Source organism: Coloeus monedula (assembly GCF_965178545.1).
Source record: "Coloeus monedula genome assembly, chromosome: 1".
In the NCBI taxonomy this organism is placed as follows: Eukaryota; Metazoa; Chordata; class Aves; order Passeriformes; family Corvidae; genus Coloeus; species Coloeus monedula.
The window spans coordinates 30889829-30912591 of NC_138781.1; the positions used below are offsets into that span (position 1 = coordinate 30889829).

General features: G+C 36.2%; 1 protein-coding gene across 7 annotated transcripts in view; it reads left to right on the plus strand.

Moving 5' to 3' along the window:
* Positions 1-22763, plus strand: part of HDAC9 (histone deacetylase 9) — a 456537-nt gene that overhangs the window by 380068 nt on the left and 53706 nt on the right. For all 7 annotated transcript variants that reach the window (XM_082290871.1, XM_082290873.1, XM_082290872.1 and 4 more), the window contains one exon: positions 20667-20785. In XM_082290871.1, the coding sequence (XP_082146997.1) occupies positions 20667-20785 (119 nt within the window). The remainder of the gene's footprint in view (positions 1-20666; positions 20786-22763) is intronic.

Below are 22763 nucleotides of genomic sequence, written 5' to 3' on the forward strand. Positions count from 1 at the left end.
TGACTGGCAGAAGTGAGATTAGGTGATCTATTAGTGATTTAGTGGATACCTGGCACATATGCCTAATGATCTTTTCAACAGAAGAAATAAAATTATGAAATCTGCTGGTGATTTAATTTGACCTTTGCACATCTGCCTACAAACTTTGTAAAGTTAGGCTTACATGAATGGTGTAAATCAAGCAGGGGATAGTGGCTGAGGAAGCATTTTGTTGCCGGAAAAAATTCTCTGGATGCTTAAATTCCTTATTTCCAAGGTTGCAAACAATGTTTTTGAGGTAGTACAATGCTCATTAGTAAAAAGGGTCTTTTTGTCTTATGTGGTGAACTGAGGACTACACAGTTTCATAATTTCCACCTTGGTTACAATTGCTTCTAAATCTGCAATTTAATAAAAGGAAATCTAACAAAAATATTCACTAAGTAGCCATTATCTGATGTAATAGTGTTGTGTCGTGTATTTTTAAAACACTATATAGAACACACAGGAAATCCCTGGCTGAGCAAAGAGTAAATGTTGGGTTTCACTACTTTCACTAATTCTGTGACTTTGCTGCCTCTTTAAAATGACAGATCTTAAAAAAATCACTGTTAAATGTCATCTTTGCATGTACCCATTTGCTCTCCTGTAAACGTTTTCAGGTAGAAAATCCATCTGCTTTCCTTCTAAAATTTAAAAGTAGATTTTGATTCTGCTTTTCATTATTCTTCCTTTGTATCATTTTAGAATGTGTAAAGAAGAGGTAAATTGAGCCACTTGGGTTCAGTAAGTCACTTTTGGATGCAACAACCACGACATCCATTTTGGCAGGACTACGTTCTGTTGTTCATTACCTGGTTTGTTACACTCTTTGATAACAAGAGGGTAACTTAAAGATAAATGCCATAAAGAACATTTAATTGGCTGCTGGCTGCTTTAACTGCTTCTAAAATTATAAATGTCTTTCAGATATCTTTCCCCTGGTAAAGAATAGAGAAAGAGTTAATAAGGACTTTACCTACCTGAGGTATATACATGTGGCTCTTTGGCTTTTCATTGCTGTACTCAGTAACAACAGTAGGAATAATTCACTGCAGAGAACTTTCACAGAGGATGCCATAGCTACATAATTCTTTTGACTAAGGAATTCAACTGGGATACATTTCTCATACTGTGGCATATGCTGTATTCTCATAGATTACTTTTGTGTGATGTGAGAGATCAAAGGATTGTACTCCTATTTCCATGACTACAATAAACTTTATGAGAACAAAAGGTAACACTGATGAATATTGCATAAAACCAATGGGAACTAATATGATTTGGAGAGAAGGACAATTAGAGGAAAAATGAGGACAGCATGCTTCTTTATTGTTCTTGGTTATAGTGTGAAGTCTTGCACCTGCTTGTTAACAAGGTCAGATTTAGGATTAAGAAAAACGGAGTGCTTTTAGTTGCATATTTTCTCCTAATAGCTCTGTTTCCTTAATTTGATTCATATGTACAGTATTCCAAAATAACTACACTGCTTGATAGTGCTGTAATAAAACACAGGAAAATACACACAAATTCAATGTATCTTAAAAAAATTTAAAATACTTCCATTGTAGTCTCTTTATTATTGTGCTCAAAATATTTCTTTCAGAAGTGAAATTCAGTTCTAACAGTAACATGAATCATTATTTTCTATTTGTAGTCAGTCCTATCCTACATGTCTTAAAAAATGAACTAATAATTTACAAAACTTAAATTTAACAGCACTTTTTTTTTTTTTTTGAGGGCATCATATTGTGTAACTACAATTTTTGACATTTTAGGTTGTGTAAAGATTGTGGAATTAACAAAGTGCTAAGTCCTGTATTGCCCATGCAGCTTGTGAATACTATTATTTTTAGTAAACTCTAGATAATTATTGTTATAAGTTAGTAAAATAGTGTTAGCTGCCCAGATCAGACTATGACTTTTGCACTGAAAAAGTAGCAATGTACAAGCTGTTGAGAGGAAACAGAAGGTTCAGCCTGCTGTGTAGAAATAATTTACATTAGTACCCTAAAGGAAAATGTGGAATGGAGCCATACATTTTCAGATCTTATTTCAAAAATTTGATTATACAGATGTGATTCACTTCCCTGTGTCCTTTCTGCTCTGAACATGAAGAGAGATGACTTTCTATTTGAAAAAAAGAAGCTTGAATTCCTCTGCTCTCTACCCAGGACACCTTCTCTGCCCCAGTACCCTAAGACTGGATGGAGAATAGTGTTAATGGAAGGCTTCCTAGAATGGTTTCTCTGTGGGAGCTTTTAGCTTGAATGACTGAATAATGTTGAAGAAATTGTGATTTTTGGCTTCTCATTTCACATTGGGTTATGGCTAAAAGCTACTATATAAACAGAGAGAAATTCAGGATCAAATTCAGAAATCCAACCGCACCCCTGCAATGTAGGCGTCTGCATGTCAGCAAGGTGTCTGCTTTCGCACTGCGCAGCTCTGGGCGATACAGCTCACTTGGGTCAGCCCAACTGAGACAGCTGTGTGGCTCACCCTTAACCAGGGGTATACGTTGGTTGTCTGAATAACTTTCTAGATTTCACTTTCTCTGCTGACTGGGATCTTGATTCAGTTCTTAAGACCTTACTAGTCACGCCACAGGAGATGCACTGGAGGAGCTGAGGTTTACTGCTTTGGCAGACAGCTATAGCAGAGGATCTCTGGAAGATTGTACCATTTTGAAGAGACAGTAGGTGGCCAGGAAAGGTTCCCCAAATTCCCAAAAGCCACTAGATATCTTCATGTAGGTAACTGAATTGAATCCTTTGCCTCCATGGAACACAATGGGAGTTTAGACTCTCAGCTCCCATAGAGACTCCTACAGTGTATTGTTAGCTGTCGGCATCTGGATTTGCATGCTGTTCCTGGTTAAATGTATCTCTATTCTAGTTAATATTTATTTACATACTTGAGGGAAAATTCAGTTAATCGTGGTTTCATCCATATATGGTTAGGGATATTCTAAGCCAGTGTTTCAGAGCATGCTTATTCTTCTATACCTGCAAAGAGGGCGTAAACATATCCAATTCAGCTTTAAGCTACCTATGCAATGTCTGAAGAATTCTCATGAACTACCCATGGTAATTGATTCTGTGTTAACTGAACAGTGTCAAAACAAGCAAACACACACTGCAAGTAGCTTGTCTGTCCCCAAACTAATCTTTCAGGCTGGAAGAAGCTTTATAGAGGGTAATATACTGTGCTGACATAAACTACCTTTTCTTAGCAGTATGAAATAGCCTGTACAAAACTGAGTCCCTCTGACAAAAGTGTTTCAGTATCCACATCGACTCATTTTGAAGCTACATGTCTTCACATCTAGCTGCAATATGCATTGTAGTCATATCCCTAGGCAAGGTCTCTCCTTCAGTTTATTGATGAAGTGGGAGGTTTACCACTTCAGTTGTACACTTTCTGCACCTTCTGTAAACAGGATTTTTGGCTGCACTTAGACCAGAATAACTGAGAACAAGAACCTGGGATGAGGCTGTGTTTTAGTCAGGTTGTACTATATACTCCTGAAGGGACTACCTCTCAACAGGGACCCTTTCCAGAAATTTAGAGCTGATAATATTTATGAGATTTCAGAGCAGTTAAAACACTGGCTAGAGATCTTTTAAATGGCTAAATTTCAGCACACTCCCTAAGGAATTTGGATGGAGATCATTTCAGACCTGTCAGAGGAAGATCATGCCTTAATTGTACTTCATTGTACTATAAAAAATGAGACCTCTCCACTAGATTTAAGAGCCTGTGGTATTGTGATCTGTGTGAAATCTTCAGGGAACTCATCTGGGACCTTACAGTGTGTGTGAAATAAACTTGTGTCACTAAAAAAGGTAGAAACAGTCACATAAATGTGATGGTTTCTGTAACTGATCTTTTCTAAAAGTATCTCCAACTTGACAGGGAGCATCTTTTCAGTGTGATTTATTCTGTAATATAGTACACTCCAGTGGCTGCCTTCCAAAAATGCTGTCTTAAGTATCTACTTATGAACAGAGCAGCCCCAAATCACTCAGCTTCATGACTCCAGCATTTCATTGAAGGATGAACACTGCTTTGGCTGTGGCACAGATGCCAGCTTTTGGAACCGAGTATCTCTGAAAACACGAAGGACAAGTTACATCTTTCAGTAGCAGCTCTTACTGTGACAGAGGTCCACATTAAGCATCTCAGTTTTAAACATTGTTGTAGTCTTCAAAAAGGAGTTTGGTATGTCATGGAATGACATGGAATAACACTGCTACTTTTATTTGTTGAAATTAAAAGCAGCCAAATTCTGTCCGAGGGGCGGTCCTTTCTCCAGTTTCTGATTCAAACCTTTCACAGTTTTCACAATCATAGGGAAAAGATAGAGACTGTATAATTTAGGCAACATGCAAGCTATGTCTCTAAACCTCATTTCTAACCTCTGGGAAGTTGTAGAAGTCTCTGGAGTTTCCAGAAATTTCCTCCACAGCAGGGCATTGATTTGTAGTGAGTGGGAAGAGCAAGAACGTTGCTATTTGTCCCTGCTTGGGGGAGTGCTCAAAAATATTCCCTTGGATGGCGTGAGGAGAAAGGCAGAGTTTGAGGAATGAAAGCTTTGACTGATGCAGTCTTCTGCTAGCACAAGGGCAGAGGTGTTAAGATAAACAGCGTTTTCCTACTTCAGGGATGTTTACTTGGAGGATATGCCTTTTACTATAACTGGAACCTGTTCCAAGGGAAAAGGACATAGCCTAGGGGACTTCACTGGAGCTGGTAGTTCAGTTAAATGTCCAGCCAATGTTCCCAAGTCTGAGACATAGAAATGTGCAAGTAATTCTGTGAGTTATGCCAAAGTCTTTAAATGATGGACCTGATGCTGAGGTGATGGTCTTGCCTGAGTGTCTTTGGTATTGTGTCTCCAGATGGGTCACAGAGATGGCAAGGTAAAATGCACAAATATGAGAAATGCTGAAGGCCCAAGAAGTGAGACCATATGCTCACTTCTGGAAGATCAATATCTTGCTCTGCTGTTATGGACATTTGTGGAGAATTTTTCTTTATTAAGAAGGAAAACAAATAGCTTCAAGCTAGAAGTTTCTGACTGAATTCTGTTTAAGGATTAATGATTATCTCTGATCATCAGTGGCTAGATTTCTGCTTTAGAACAGGGAGTTGTGACATTCATGTTGTCACAAAGATACCAGTAGGGTATTAAGCCTCCATGTTAAGCCATTTTCAGTGATGGAATAATGTATATATTTGGCTCGAGATTCTAAAAGGTTTTAAATGCATGTCTAATTTTTTTTTCACGAGTGTTCTTCAACAGATACAATAACATGCAAAAATAAAATATTTGGAGTTTCCCTTAAGAGGTTAGTAAAGTAGGTAATATGATATTGTGCTAAGCTGTGTGCAGGTAGGACTCTAGGGAGTTACAGTTTTCTATGAAAAGCACAAATGGGTCCTGTAGAAATTTATGCTTCCAGGAATAACAGCACAAAGTACCTTAGACAACATTCAGAGAAGTAAAATGCTTAGGTCAGTGAAGACATCCAGGATGGTCTTAAAACTACATTAAAAGGAAAGCAATTAAAGTTTGCAGGTCAAAAAAAGAAATTAAAGTGGTCAGCATCTCTCAGAATGAAGCTCTTGGGTCTCATGCATTCTCTCCTCTTTGAGATAACTGGGAAGTAAAGGGGATAATAGAAGGCTGGACTAATAGTAATGAGCAAGCAGATGAGAGAAACCAGAGTAGAAAGAGAATGTAGATGAGACAGAGTAGAAGAAAAGATGAGAGAAAACAGATGGAAGCCAAAAAGCCAATGAAGTGAGAGAGACGAGACTATAATGATTTACACAAGACATAGTGGAACTACTCTGGATAAAACATTGAAAGAAACTTATAGCCTCAGTCCAGCTCTGGAATAAAAAAATCCCCCAACCTTTAACAGGATTTTAAATGGGTTAAGGCAGAACTTTGTGAATCTTTTCATCCTGGAATTAGAAACAGAGATTCTATAACAGGATATGCTGATAGTATTGGTGACCTTGCGTAGATTAGATTGAAATAAACATCAAAAATTTCACATTTATATGAACAAAAATTCAAATACCTTGAGGTCTATTCTTTGCTAATATATATTTCCTTTTAAAGCTGTACAGAGCCTACAATTGAATCTATAATAAGTATGCATGTATAACATGAATTAATAGCAAGAATGCATGTAAAACAAGTTAAATGAAAGCCAAGGCTGGAACACCATTTTTTTTCCTCAAATTTGCATGATCTAATAATAATCTTCTTTCCCTCAATAGTAAATCATTATTTACAATTATTTGAAATTGTGAATTTAAAAAAAATAATTCAAATTGAATTTTTAACTTATGGAAGGAGAATGTAGGAACTGTTCAAGGGAGCACAAATCTGAAGAAACTGCTTATCAGGATTTTGCTTCATTTGCAATTAGAAACAGAACCAAATTGAAAGTTGCATGTGTACCTTGTAGCTGTTGAAACAACAGTGGTTTTCAATTCTAAATGCTCTTTAACTGTACAATATCTGCTTGTATTATTGAAATACTGAGTATTCTAGAACTGCAGAAGCTTCTTTAAACATTATTGAGGTATATTAATCAATTGTTAGCAATCCTGCTAAAAGGAGATCTTAGATTACAAGCTAGAGTATTCCTATTTGTCCATTCAGTCACAGCTTTTTTTTTTTTTTTTATGATCAGACTAGGGTTCTTCTGTGGTGACTCTATGGAATTTAAAGAGAATGAAGTACAGCCAGAGGGAGATGAAAATATCAGCCTTGGCAGGATGAGCTTATTTTTAAGCACCCTTTTATCTTTGATACTCCTCATCTCGATCATTGCTTTTCTTGGTGAAGAAAGCACTGCAACGAGGTGATGGGAAAGATGGCTTACTTTTTGTTGTAGCAAATAAGATTTACCAGTTCTCATTCCACAGTCAAGTCTCTTCAAAGATAACTATTTCCTTTCTGACTGGGTTTTCACTTGGACTGACAGATTGCCTATATTCCCAGTGTCAGAGCACCAACTGATGTTTGAGGTTGGAATTAATTTTAAAGATTTCCAATTAAAAGCTCTGTTTTTTTAGAATTCAAGGTGTAAAATAAAATAAAGAAATTGTTAACAATTTAACAGCCATGACATGAAATTTAAAATTATATTTTTGCTACTTTACTATATTTTTAAATGTAACTTGGGTAAATAATATAAAAAATACAAATTATTTATTTTACCTTAGAGGAAACTCATTGCAAAACTACTTGACTTACAGTGTCCATCAAGTGTGCAGACCTGGATAAAAAAAAGGAAAAAAGACATGAATTATCCCATAAGTGAGAAGACAAAAATGAAACTTTAGATAATATTTGATTGATCTTATGAATTCAAAAAAGTCAGAAAGTGTTGAAATTAAAACTGCAGCTTGGGTGATTATATATACAGCCGTTATGTTCATACACTTGACATTATGCTAACATAGGATTCTCTTTTTTCTTCCAAAGGCTGAACTATCTTACAGCAACACAGTACAAAAAAATACAGATTTTAATAAGTAGTTTGTTCCTTAGCTGTTCATGCTGAAAGGCTGACAAATGCTTTTTGCTTAGGTGCCAGGAGTCTTCTAACCTTTCTTGAGGGGTCACAACTTAAAAATCTACTGGATCACCTCCCATGTATTAGCAATGATAAAAACTTCCTCCTATTCACTCACTGTAATTGCTCAACTCCCTATGACAGGTTTGGCAATTGCATGTTGGAAGAGTTATTTTAATGAAGAGTAGATGAGAATACGCCAAATTTCTCAGCTGGTGTAAAATTCCATGTATTTAAATCTAGATTGGCAGCTGGAATTGGAGAACTCACTGCCAAAAGGTTATTGTTCAGTGTTTTGGAGACTGTTGGTAATCCAAAGGTAGCAGCATGAAAAGTGCTGCTTTTAACTAGTCCTTTGAACAGTTTACAAGATCTGTTGGCAATTTTAAGTAAAGAAATGACAAAAGTGTTTAATAAATTAATGGTAACTTAATTGCAGTAAGTACACTAAAGCTGGCTAAAGTCAGATCCTTAGGAGAGAAATGATTGTGAAGTCCTGACGGGGTCTCTGAAATAGTTGGAAAATTAATGTTTTATTAAATATATTTTGGCCTCAGTAAGAGGTCCAGTTTTTGGACTGAGTGAAGAATTTTAATTACGTAATACCTGTATATTGTGTCATCCAGATATCAAACCTGGAAGAACTATTTTATTTTATATTTAATTGAGGTTGATTCGAATGTACATTTTACTTACATTCATTTCAATGTTTTCTGAAACTTCACTATTATTTTACTGATGTGTCCAGTCTAAATTATTACATTATTTTGACTGTCACTCTGAGAGAGAAGTGCAACAAAAATAAATCTAGAACTGGAAATCATGCTTAGGGATGTTTTTATTGCTAGATCCAACACTGTAAATTGAGATGGACATTGAAAGACGGAACTCTGTGATTCAGTTCATTCGTACGTTTTCTTGAAATTATAATCAATACCAGTTTCCAAGACAACTAACTATATGAGGATGGACCAGCCAATAATGAGAAACAGCTTTCTTTTTTATTGCTGTAGCACGTGGTAGAAAAAGTCTTTTTTGTTTCATGCTGTTGACGAGACTAGCCAATTTATCACGCCAAAGAGGATCCAAAAATTATTAAAGGAGGTGTGAGCACTTCAGTTTTTTAAGAGAAGGACAAGGACATAAGTTCATTGGGGAAAGGCAAATTCAGAAACATCAAAATGTAATTTTTAAATGCTTTTCAGTTAAATCCCAAACTTCACCTTGACTTTTTCTCAGTTGTTCCTCAGGCATCCTGACACCATGACCAGTTGGTGCTTGTGATTATATTGGCAAATGGAATAGCAGTGTGTCAATATGACTCTCCTGGGGTGAGGGGGATTGCCTTTCTACTGTAAAATGCCTGGCACAGATAAAAGGCTTCATCCATGTACACCACTGAAAGAGTTATGATTGATCTAGGACCACAAGACTGTAGAATTCTTTTACAGATGTCAAATAAAATCTATTATGAGAAACATTGGTTCCATGAAGTTAATGGAAGCCTAAGTAAAATATTAAATCACATTGCAATATATCTGCATTTTCATATTTTGATTTTCAGTCTGAGATTCCAAGTGCTTTGCTGTTCACTATTCCTTCCTTGGAAAAAAAAAAAAAAAAAAAAAGACAGTAAAACATTTACTCAGGAATCATGTTATTCCTGAACTCTGTGGTGTTGTGTTCAGTCCTTATTTTTTGGAGCTTTTTATTTTTCCTTTTTTCCCTTATCTTTTTTTCCTCATTGTGCCCATGAATGGAATAGGTATCCTTTTTGTACTATTATTACTTGAGTTTCTCTGAACCTGATACAGTATCTTCTGATCCTCTTGGGTTTTGTTTCAAATATTGTGTTAATGGAGATTCTTTTGCTATTTTTGTATTTTATTAAACTTCTCATTTGTGACATTGATTCCTGAATATTTAAAGCTCTTTCTAGATGAAAATGCTTCCCTTTGGATTTCAAGTATAAAACTATCTTTTTTTCATACTACTGAAACCAGAAAAAAATTCACATTATCCTCAACATATCATATTTGGCTTTATATTTCCCAGACCCTTAGTTCTCGGCAACCCTTTCTTTGACTTCAGTCTTTAAGTTATAGGTGTAACCCTCTTGCAGGAGAGTGTTTTTCGTTTTAAAGCATTGGCCTACCTGATGATACTCCTTGAACAAGTCTGGTACTTTTATTTGTGAATTGAGTCCTTCCAGTCACGTTCAATTCAGTTGACGTCTAAGTGCTGACATCCAATTTTCTCTGTCTTCGAAGTCTATCAAATTTCCTCTATTTTGTTGAGTGCAATGAGTGTAAAGCAAGAATGGGGATAGGGTAATATAAAAGAGACAGGATTCCTCCAAGCTACACAGAGCCAACACCAGATCACATTTCTAACCAAACAGTAGCTGACACGGCACCAGAAAAAGTTGTAATTTCTAACACCTTGTGGTACCTTGGGATTAGTGCATTAGTGAGAGTGTTCCTGCTGGTTCCACAAATATCTCCTGTCTTTCTCTCTGAGAATTTTCTGTGACTGCGAGAGGGACGAGGAAGGAGGAAAGGGCAGGGATTGAAAAGTGCTTTTCTCGGTTACCTTGCAATATCTGTAAATATTTCTTCTAAATCCTCAATAAAATTATATCAGTATAGGTTCCATTATGGCATTCAGTTTAGGTAAAGTGAGAAGACTTGAAGTTTTTGTACTTTATAAGCCTTGTTGTATGAGGGAAACTGTATTTTTGGCTATCTTTGGAAAGAAGGGTGGCTGGTTGGTTTAAATACGTGCTAGAGTAATGAGGTGGTCCAGAGTGGCCCCAGCTCCAATGACAAGGCTCTGCCAAGCATGAAGCAGACAAACATGCCCATGTTTACTAATACTGAAGTGTTGGATGCTGTTGCTTGCTGCCTTGTAGCATCAATTAAGATCAGAGACACTTCCTTCTGGTTAATTTGCTGTGGGTGTAAGAAAATGTCTATATGTTCCTTGTCCACCAGTGTATCTTGCTCTTCAACAAAAAGCAGGAGGAAATGACATATGTTGGCATATCCCATTTGGAACATCAGACAAATATTAGTCATATGAGCAATTTTCTGAATAACATGACTTCAAAGGAAAAGTGACAATATAGACTAAAACGACTGTTTCTATCCAGAAAATTGTGAAATTTCTGTTTAATGATAAGCCAGAAAACCAGAGAGAAAATACCCTTAAAAGTAGTTATGAGTATATGAAAGAAAATATAAGACAGAGCAAGAAAGCATCTGTAAGAGAAAATATGTAAAGACCTCTGAGAAAAAAGACAAGTTCATGTACTTTGTATTTACAACCATGCTGATGAATACAGCATGTGGAAAATTATGGTTTTGCAAATGACTATGACCTTGTATCAATAATTGGATTTCTAGAAAATGTTTTTTTCTTTTAATTTAAAAGGAAAAAAAATCCCCTTCTGGGCAAAATGCACTTTTCAGAAATGTAGCAAATTTAGTGGCAAAAGTGCTTTTTCCAAGCTATCTCTGGGTCTTTTGCCCACTCAACCTATTGCTCCCATGAAAAAGACAACCACTCCAATTCATCTCTCCGGGCATTTTTAAATCAGATTTACCTTCCCTTCTTCCCCACATTTCACTGTTGTAAGAACTGAAAACTACTTTACACTTCTTGCATAATCATTTGTGGCGACATAAGCAGATTGTTGACATTGCAAACTAAGCTGTTGTATAATCAATAAATTAAACGTTAGGTAGCGTATTTTATTCATTCCTGCTGTGTGTCCTGCTGTGTAGTCTGAAAAACTTTTCTAAAGGTTTTTTTCATAAACAAGGAGTGTAGATTTTGGACATAGAGACAAACTCATTCTCTAGAGCCCTCTTCTTTTAGTATATTCAAACTGCCAGTATTTCCTTCTTTTCCCCATTTCCACCATTCCTGTGGAATGTCAGTAAAATAGGTACAAGGCTTTCCTTTCTCTTATGCTGTTCTTAGAGGGCTAAGTAATTTTAAAAATTTCAAGTACCTTAAAATACACTGAAATATAGAATATACTCAAAATAATGTGCTTTTTTGTAGATGCAAGAAATTCCTTGGAGACTATGTCATGTTACCATTGATTTTGTGAGTTCTGTGAATGCGACACATTGAGGCAAATTTTTTTCTCTGTATTTCTGATACTATAGCACTTATTTTTGTTTTCTTATGAGCAATCTTACTGCTATATAATAAGGTTACTGGGAGGAGTGAAGTCTTTTAGTAGTATTATATTACGTTAACATTTTAGGCCAAGTCTTTTATAATAAAATACTACTGAAAGAAATTACTTAGTAGAAAGGCAAAACTGATAATTACTTTGTTATAAGAGATACTGTAGTATATTCAGCCTTGACAGGAATGTAATATGTTTTCTAAACAATTATACAAATTTTAAAACAGAAAACTTAAAGTACCCCCAAATGTGATTATTATATTTATCACAAAGAATCTTCTAATGATTTACTTTTTTTTTTCTTCCATAAAATAGAGTAATGAGCACTCAATTGATTTTTCTGGTAGAAACATGTTACACCATGAAAGCAAAATGATATCTTAAACGATACTTGATGGTAAAATTTGGCAGTGTGAATGCATATGCCAGTACCATTTCCCATACAAGTTACAATGGCTTTGATAGAAAAATAATTGGCTTAAAATGGTGGGATTCCATATTTATAGCATTTTGCTTTCTCAGTGTTGGAGATACTATTTTAATTTATTCTGTGTTTTATTTTAAACTCTACCTTTGCAAATTAAACCTCTGCTTCCTCCTCCTCATATATCATCTTCAGTTGTGCAGCTCTTGGAAGCCACATCAATCCTTTAGCTAACAACTGGAATTTAGTAAATAAATTGTTCACAAGAATGGCATGTTACCAACCAGTTTTATTTGAGATCTTAGAAATAACTAAAAGGTAGAAAAACAATTATTTTTTTTTCATCATGTAAGTGCTTTCACAAGAGTCTAAGAATACAGAGGAATATTTAATAGAAAATGCAGATTTTCTAACTCTGCTTTTCAGCATGAAAGTGTTCTGTATCCTGCTATTGCAGGTAATAACTTGGCCTATATTTCCATAGAAGGCTTTATATTTGCATACTTTCCCTTTATATTTGCAAACTTGCCTTTTAAGATAACCTCTTCTTTAAACCTATACTCATTTGAGAGATGTTTATACCCATGATTTTTGAACAAGCTTATTTACCATAATCTTTAGCCAGTCCCTTTACCTATTACCACTGAACTTTGATTTTTACTGAGTTTTGAATATGGACATGAATGTGCATAGTACATGTGTATATGCTTTTGCCTGTTTTACAAGAAGTTGGATAATTTTAATTGACTATGCTATTAAATTTTAAGTGAATTCTGGAAAACACAAAGTAATACTTCTTCTCATAGTTTTCCTGGTTGTTAACTTTTCCTTACTTTGGTCCTTTTTACGCTAGTTCAGAGACTGACTGAGGCATATTATAGATCAAATGTTGAAGAGTCCTTATAATTACATTGAAACCACCTTTCTCAATAATAAAAATAGAAGGATGAGCAGATATTTTAGACAATATTTCATATGCTTTTTTGACTGCTTAAGATCTTACAGTTCCAGCTGTAATAGAATTCAGGAAACTTACATGACGGTTGCCAAAATAATTATTCATTTAAAAAGGAACCCACAAATAATAGCCTTAGGCTCTTAAAATGTCTTTAAAAGCAAGCAAGCAAGCAGGAAAGAAAGGAAAGAAAGGAAGGAAGGAAGGAAGGAAGGAAGGAAGGAAGGAAGGAAGGAAGGAAGGAAGGAAGGAAGGAAGGAAGGAAGGAAGGAAGGAAGGAAGGAAGGAAGGAAGGAAGGAAGGAAGGAAGGAAGGAAGGAAGGAAGGAAGGAAGAGAAAGAAAGAAAGAAAAAGAAAGAAAGAAAGAAAGAAAGAAAGAAAGAAAGAAAGAAAGAAAGAAAGAAAGAAAGAAAGAAAGAAAGAAAGAAAGAAAAGAAAAAGAAAGAAAGAGAAAGAAAGAAAGAAAGAAAGAAAGAAAGAAAGAAAGAAAGAAAGAAAGAAAGAGAAAGAAAAGAAAGAAAGAAAGAGAAAGAAAGAAAAAGAAAGAAAAAGAAAGGAAGAGAAAGAAAGAGGAAGAAAGAAAGAAAACTGTTGGTGCCTCTGAAACTTCTTTCAGTGGTACTTAGATACTCCTACAATTATAATACTTAAAATTGCTAGCTTTATAAATGGTTTTTACATGGCTGCATCCATGGAAGACTTTGACCCTTTAAACATTTTAGCATGTGATTAAGTTCAAAACCATGTGCAAATCCCGGTGACATGACCATGATTTGCAGTACTGAGGACTTTCTATTGATATGGTACCTTTTGCGCCTTGAAGAAATAAAGAAAAATATTTTTATCTCCAAAAAGTAAGTAAGGTAACTATAAAATAAAAGTAAGGACAGGAATATTGACTGTGCTTAACAAAGAAATAGAGAAGAAATACAATTACTAAAAAGATATAAAAAGAAAATCTATAAGGATAAAAGAAAATATATGAAAATAAAAGATAAAACTTCTATAAAATATATGTCTTAGAAACTAATGCAGACAAAATTGGCAGAATTTAGGTATGCCTTGGAGGATAAATCCAGGACAAAACTGATGGTCAGATGACAGTCATCAAGGAGTTTTGGGGGGAATGTTCTCAAGTTTGGCCTGGATGAACTTGGGCTGACAGCAGAACTGGCACAAAGAAATGTCGTGAAAGTAAACCAAAATGTTAGTCTGAGACACTATTATAAAATCAATTGATGCAGAAAAAAGTATTATCTGAGAGTTGTACAGAAATTCTATGTAGCTTTCTGTGAGAATAGACATTACTTGATACTGTGTTACATTAAAACATATGTGCAAACAACACATAAAAATAATAGATACCGTAAGTTCCACATGCTTTCTGATCTGTTCTTATCAGGGAACATTCAACAACTTACTTTAACTTGTGTAATTTTAAGGTAGGACAACATAGAGATTGTTTGGTACAGTATTTTATTTGCAGGATGTGAAACTGAGAAATTGTAGGCAGACCCACATTCTTTCCAACAACAACCTGGGTCTCCTTTTGGTGGTTAAATCCCCACTATAATATTATTAATGCATTGTATATATCTATATTCTTGCAAAATACAAGTCTGGTATAACTGAAGAAATAATAGTGCTTTTGTAGTTTGTTTGGGTTTTTTTCCTACTTGTTGAAGTTATGGAATTTAGACTCTTCTGCATTTTCTCTAAAGGTTTTTCACGAGTCAACTGGGTAATTTATTCAAGTCTTTACCAGCTTTTAGTTGATTCATCTGTGAAGTGGGTAAAGAAATGCCTGCTTTATGGGGACTATGGAATCAGAAACAGCTATACTGATTTATACCAGCTGAAGATATGACCCTTTCCATTTTTCAGTGTTCTCAAAGTACTTCGAGATCATTGGATCAAAACACTGGAGGATTTCAGGGAAAGAGCAAATAATTTATGTGACTAAGCCATTCCAATCTGCAGTTTTAGAACGGCATGGATTACTTTTCTCAGTTGCATTAATTATTGTCTTGGGCTGGTATTCCTACTTGTTTCCTTTTTAAATTGCCAACACAGCAAAAGAATTGTAGCTATTTGCATAAGTTTAGCTTTCTTTGGAGATTTCCAGCTCTGTGTGGTGGTGCTTGGAGAGTCATTTCTGCGTTGGGTACTTCTCTGCAATCTCTTCTGGGAGAACAAATGTTTGGTAGCATCCTAGCCATGTGCTTTGAATGTACAAAAATAGAATGAAAGAATAAAAGGAACAGAGTCCCTTGGTAGAATCATTTTAATGTCTTGCATCTGATGTTCAGATTGGTGGGGAGGGGAGGATCACATGCCTGATGTTTTCTCTAGAACTACACCCAACTGGAAGCCATCCCTTGGCTTCTCTGTGGACAGCAGCATACCCAAATGGAACATATTAATTCTTTGGGGAAATCTCCTTAGTTGGACAAAAAGAAATCTTTTCAGCTTCCCAGATACATGCTCTGTTCCCAGTACCGTTACACTGAAAGAGGAATCTGCATTACGTTGGTCTGGAAGACACAGTTCCACTGTAACTGCAAGGTTTATCGTGGATAAATAACTTCTGCGGTGCAGCTGCTCAAGCTTTCAAGTTTTGACATGTTTATTAATGAAAATGAATGAGAAAAGAAAGAAATAGTCAGCCAGGCAAGATGCCCCTGTAACTCTGCTGTCATCATTAGGTGAATATGGTATACCAAATGTTTATGCTTCTATATGATTCAAGATCACAGAAAATAAATATCACTTTTATGTGTTTTATTTTCTTTGGAGAAGGAAGTGGAGGAGAATGTGAGTCATAGTGGAAGAATAAAATCTATTTCTTTTCCGACAAAAGCTGCTTATTTTGTCAGAGAAGGATCCTAGCATTAACTTTGGTTTGCAGATAAGCTCTGGAGCCTGACTGGCTTCAAACAGAAGTGATGGCCTGCCAGTCCCCAGTCTGTACCTGTCTGGTGACCCGTGGCCAGAAGCCAAATCATATTTCTTACTCCTGCTGGGCGTAAGATAATCAGTGTTCCTAGCAGGGTCTGAATGCAGGCTGCCGGTGCACCCTTGCAGGATTTCTGGTGAGCAGAGTTTTGACCCTTCGCACCGTAACAAATCCTGCCAGCTGCAGCTTGACTTCTGAGCATAGGGCTGGTCTGAGGAATCTGGGAAGGTTAACATGAATATGTATTAGTGTATGACCAGTGCTTCAAAAAAAAAAAAAAAAAAACAGCCCACCCTGTTTTCTGTTAGGATCAGAATCAGAGGATTCTCTTCTTAGGCAGCTGAGAAGGGAAGTGACATGGTTATGGGAGCTCCTGAGGAGGTAGTCAGTGGATGATTTCTCCTTTTTACACCTTGCTGTGCCCTCCAGAATGTAGATGAGATAGAAGAGGTGCAAGATACAGGGTCTGATGATTCTCTGCTCCCAAGAGATAGTGAAGGATCAGGAGCTGTCATTGCCTGTCCAACCATCCTGAGGTAGGAAAAGATTGTTTACAAGGCAGAAGTGATCTTCATGTTGCTTTGTGTAGGCTGTCTTTACAACTGCCAACCTCAAAACATTTGTTGTCCCTGCCTATGACAGGAGAAGTGGACTAGATGATCTTTAAAGGTCCCTTCCAACCCAAACTATTCTATGGTTCTATGATTCTGTGATTTTTCTAAAGACAGATATTCATATGAAGGTGCTAAAGCCTGAGGGGTGACAAATGACAAAAGGTTTTATGTATGTCATGGTGAAATTGAGACTATATTTAAAAATGTGTGTGTATGTCATTCCTTATAGAACTCATAAGATAGGAAAGTATCCATCATTTTTGTGAAAGAATTGTCGTGGGTGTTTTGTGCCACAAAGCAGTTACTGCCAAGGCTAGACAAACATTAGAGATGTCCTACCTACATAAACTCCAAGCCAAAATGCTATGATGTTTTCCAGACATTAAGCTGCTCTTTTCTGAGCAGAGATCTCATAGCATTTATTCAAAAGAGTAACCACCTAAATGCCTGTAGATTAATGTAGAATACTGGATTAGAGATTTAGGAACCAAAGGTCTGTATGGTCTCTGAGACTTGTGGCTGTCATCTTTTTGAAAGACCATATAGTAGTCTTGACTGCTGTAACAAGGACCACGGAAACTCTGAGAACTTTAAGAAAAGAGTCAAGCTTGCTATCCCAGTAAACACATTATTTTTTTGCTATTTTTCCTTGATATCTTTCAAAAAGAAAAATCCTTAGAAGTTCTTCAGTATTAAATCGAGAACAGTATAAGACGGATGAGCTCTGACATTCCACTTCCCTCAATATTATGGAGGATGAAAAAGAAATGAACAACCCAGGCCATTCAGGTTAGCTCTTCTGATACACTGTATACGAGTAGCAGCAGCAGAGTTCTTAGTTTGTGAGACAGTATCATAGCAAAAGTAGGATGTTACTCTTCTGGCAAAATGCAACAGACACTGTGTACATTTTTAAAAGGAAAAATCCTTCCTTTCAGAAAAACCCTCTTAGCTGTTATTTTGGTAATGTGAATTCAGGTAATACTGAAAGCAGTAACAGAACACTGAGCTCTAAATGCCACCTCCGGTTATTAGCATTACAGCTTTCTCCTTTCTTTAGCTGAGATTCCTATATATCATTTCTGTAGAGATTTATGAATGTGCTACTATTTCCTGTTCAGCACTCTTAAAGCTGGTGTTAATACCTATTCCTGGTTCTTTTTGTTGAAAGACCTTGCTTTCAGTATTTAATAATTTGCCTATTCCTACTCAGTATGCCTGGCAGTTTTAATGTCAGACATACTTATTTGCCAAAAATTTTGAATAAACTGTGTCTAAACAATTTTTGCTCCTTCTAGGAATGAGATTAAGGGTCAAATGCATTGTTTTGCCCAAGTTATTAAAAAATGTGCTGACATCTTTATGCTTTAGAGCAAGGTCTTGAAATGTGGTAAAAGTGGTAGATTTTCCCAATGTTCCAAATTATAAGATGCTCAAAAATTTCTTTGTGTGTTAGGCTGGTTAGGCTTGTTACTTCTTAGCAACTTGAGTTTCCAGAGCTTCTCTCTGCACTGAACACACTCCATCCTCTGACTCTTGAGCTTAGTCTGTGCTGTACTCTGTGGTGTTGCCACTTTGTTTGACATGAAGAAATAAAAAGCAGAGCCTGACTTGAATTTGAGGAAATGTGAATGGAGAGGAGGAGGGTAAAAGCTCAAGTGGCTGCAGATAGGGAGGGTTCTTCACAGGATCCCTCCTTCTTTCAGTGTATAAGATGTATGGTGCAATGGGGACAGATGAAGATTGTGCATCAGCCACAGTCCTCATCAGTAATCAGGATCCATGCCACATGTGTTGCAGACGTGGGGAAGTTTGGGAAGTATGTGTTGCTTCAGACAATGAATTTGTAATTAGAGTATCAGAAGGTATGTACATAAGATAAGATGTAGTTGCATAGGAGACCTTTATTCCTGATATTGTTCCCTAACTTTGTGGAGATTAGCCTGCAAAAGTTCAGTCACTGTAGTGTCTAATGTAAATATTCATATGTGTACTTTGTGTGTTAGAGAGTTTTACATCGTGGAACAATAGGAAAAAATACCTAGAGGAGAAGTAATTGACCTCCTGCCTCCAAGCCATGTCAAGTCAAACCTGTAGCAAGCTTGGTGGATATTTTGGTGGTTTTACCTATTATAAAAAACTCCAAGAGATAGACAGTCTCCAATTTTCTTTTAAAATTTATTTATATTATTATTTATTTTTACTATTTAAAAATTTGTTCCAGTGTCCGAACTACAGGTTTCCTGCTGCAGCTGCTTCAGGTCCTGTCCACAGGGTAAAGAACAGGTTATTTCTTTCCTCTTGCAACAACTTATGTATTTGTGGACTTTTATCATGTATGCTCCCATGTTATGCAAATCAAATAATTATACCTATATTATTCATCCATTTATGTTTTTTAGAAGTTTTTTCTTTGCCTTCGATTTCTCCAGTTGGTCTAGGTCCTTCTTGAAGTGCAGTGCTCAATACTGGAATCCATATTTCAGCAGAGGCCTACTAATGACATTTAAAAAAAGGAATATTTCTCAGCTTATATCACTTTGCTTGCAGATATTTGTGGTGCAGTTTCAGCAAAATCATCAAAAAAATTTTAAGCAGCCTCTATACTTTTTTTATAAATGCAAAACTGTATTCATTGAAATGCTGTATGCCCTGACAAAGACTTTTTGCTTCATCTGAATAGTGTTTGCATAAGTAAAAGGAATATTTTCCTAATATTAAAATTGCCTTTTAGGAAAAAAAAAACCAAAATAAAGTTTATAAATGAAAAGATCAAAAACGAAACTGAAGAAAAACCTAGAGAATTGTTAATATCATTAATGTGTCTTTTTTTTTCCACGTAAAACCTAAACCTTTCAACAAAATATGATTTCTTTGGACTAAGGTGTTTATAAAATAAATTAATAAACATTGAACTAAAACAAATACCATTACACATGCACAAAATTAATCTTTGCTAGACCAATTGGGATTTTCTTGATTTACTTTATCTGTGATGGAACATTCATATGTGTATTTGCCTTTTAATGTTAGCAATGTCCCCCTGGTTTAGCACAGCTCAGTGTTTGTCAAACCAGTGCAAAAGCCATCCTTACGCCTTCCCTTTGGAGTCAGCCTGAAAGAACACACCTGCAAGTGCAGAATACAGGGGCTAGTCTTCTCCTTCAATGCATCTTTCGTGCTTTGAGATTGGAGAAGGGCAAAATCAAGGTGATAAAATATCCACACAAGTTTGTCAAGGAAGGGGTTAAAAAAGTGGAATATCTGTGACTGTAAAGGGCTGAATTATCTTCCTGACACCAGCAGGGGTTGCTGTCACTAGTTTGTGGTTGTCACATTCCTGTTATGCTTGACCTTGGAAAGGCTTGACGACATAGTCTGGATTTGATTAAGGGAATTTCATGTTTTTCCTTTGCTAGAGTCACCCCCCACCTCGACAAACATTTAAAAATGTTAAGAAGTAAAAAAAAAAAAAAAAGTTTGGAAAGCAAACATTTTCCCAAAAGAAATTTATAGTTCAAATTTACACCAAGTTCGCACTAACTGGAGCAGTCCGGGTTTCCAGTCAGGCTTTGAGAGTTCTCTGTAAACCATTAGTCACTTCCCTGGAAGAGGCAGCTTTTTATAGGCAGCAGGATAAAACAGACACAGATGTGTAAGTAATATTAGAGGCTTTCACATGTACCTGCCTTTTCGTTCTCAGTCATAGACAAGAAAAAAGAGTGATTATAGAAAGAAATTGATTGAAGCCTTGGACTTGAACAGCTACCATGGAGGCTGATTTAACTAAAATAAAATATATTGTGTTGTGGTTTTTTCTGATTGTCACAATTTATATCATGAAGATGGAAGTTCTTTTGATTTTATTACATTGGGGTTTTTTTCATTCTACAGGACTGTGATTATGCCAGCTGCCAACGAGTTTGATCCAGAAATTGTCCTGGTGTCAGCAGGATTCGATGCTGTGGAAGGCCACGACCCTCCGCTGGGCGGGTACAAAGTCACAGCTAAATGTAGGTATTGCCATTGACACACCTTTCTGAGTTGGTATTTTTTCTAGTTAGAAGCCTTATTATGTAAGTCCAGTTCCCATCTATGTTTCTGTTTTGTGAGATGACAGCTGTGTCACTCAGGGCAGGGACTGTCCAGCAGTTAATACCCAGAGAAGGCTGGAGAGCTGCAGCACTTGCCCAACTCATGGACAGGGTGGAAATGAACATGTTAGAGTTTCTGGCTCACTCCTTTCTGTTCCTCTTGGCATTTTTGTCTTGACTTTTTAAAGTATTACTTTTCTGGCATTCAAATAACATTTTAGAGGTTTCATGCTTTTCAATAGGCCCCATTTTCCAAATGCCGGAGTAAGTTTCTTCTCTTTAAATATATATTGGAGCTTTTAGACTTTGGAAGCCTAAATCCAATCTCATATTGCTCTTTTGTTATTGCAATCTTTTCAGCTCCATGGCATTAATCCTGAATTACATCAGTGTTTATGAAGGCCAAATTTTTCTTAAAGACTATTCTGTTGGGTCTCAATATATGGATGTCCATTTCAGTCTTTCAAAATGTGTGCTTGTGGCAGAGATTTAATACTTTCTGAAAGACAGGTCTGTCTGACATATCTCATATGTAGCACTCCAAAATCACTACCTCTTACAAGATTTTGTGGCCAAACTGATTCTGAGCCTGGGATGTTAAGCAAGGCTGGGTGATGTAGTAACTCTCTGCACAGTAATGTGCATTGTAACATTGCTGTATATCAGTTGCTTTCCATGGGACAAGACAAAATTGTTTCCTAATGCAATGCTCTGAATAATTTTCTTCAGTATATCTACTTTTATTTGGTATATTCAGTATATAATATCACTTCATCAGTTATTAATTATGGATCTCTACTGCTAATGGCAAATGCCTTGGGAAAAGTCTGGAGAAGTCAATGAGACCTAGTGGCATTTAAAACACTGCACAAATGGACTCTAGTTCAGAGGATTTTGTCCTTCTGCCCTCTGACTTCGGTTACAGATCAACAGACCAAAGTTGTTGTTTGCCTCAGGAGGTTCAGGGCAGATATGCATATTTTTATTTTAATTTTCACTGCATGCTGAACAGGCTCCCCTGAATACCAAGGACAACACTGGAGAAACAGAGTGACTGCTCATAGTGGTGTGCTGTGGAAAGGGAGAATGCAGAGAGCAGTGCAAGAGTCTACCCAAAGACACTTACACAGGTGCTAATGCACAAATGGACTGGAAATGCAGTATCCCTCTGGCTGCAAATAAGACATACTGAGTTTTAGCAAGATTTTCAGCTTAATGCAGTGGTTACACTGGAGAGGAAAGAAACATAGCAGGCTGTCTGCTTGTTTGAGTATCATTTCCCTGTGTATTATGATTTTTAGTAAAACGTTTTGCAGGAAGACGTGAGAGATTTACTCGCTGTTTTTTTCCATGTGTGGTTCCTGGTCAGTGGCACCATTCCATGAGCTTGTGTGGGAGGGAGGTGAACTTTCAACTGGTACTAAATTAGGCATTTTGTTGAGAAACATTGTATAACTATCTGTATTTAGCTGTTGAGAAGGTATTCTACATGTGCCTTAACAATGCAAGACGCTTTGGCATATGTAATATTTTGGCATAGCAACTTCAACAACTTAACTAGAAATAGCAGCAAATAAAAACTGTCTGACATTAGAATTAGTGTTACTTTTCATTCATGAGTTAATTAATTAACTCTCCATAACTTTTTTTTAGAAATCTTAATACATTTTTTATATAAGAGGCTACACATCTACTTCTGCACATCTGTAAGCAAAAAAATATGATTTACAGTAGGTGGCTCTTGTTTAAATTAAGAGAAAAGCCAAGATAGACCCAGATAATGATCATGCACCTGAGGGATGAATAAAGCCTTTTTTACTGAGCCAAAGGAATTTATTATTTCCCCAAAACAAAATTCTCCGCATTCCACCATACTATTTTAGAACATAACATACTA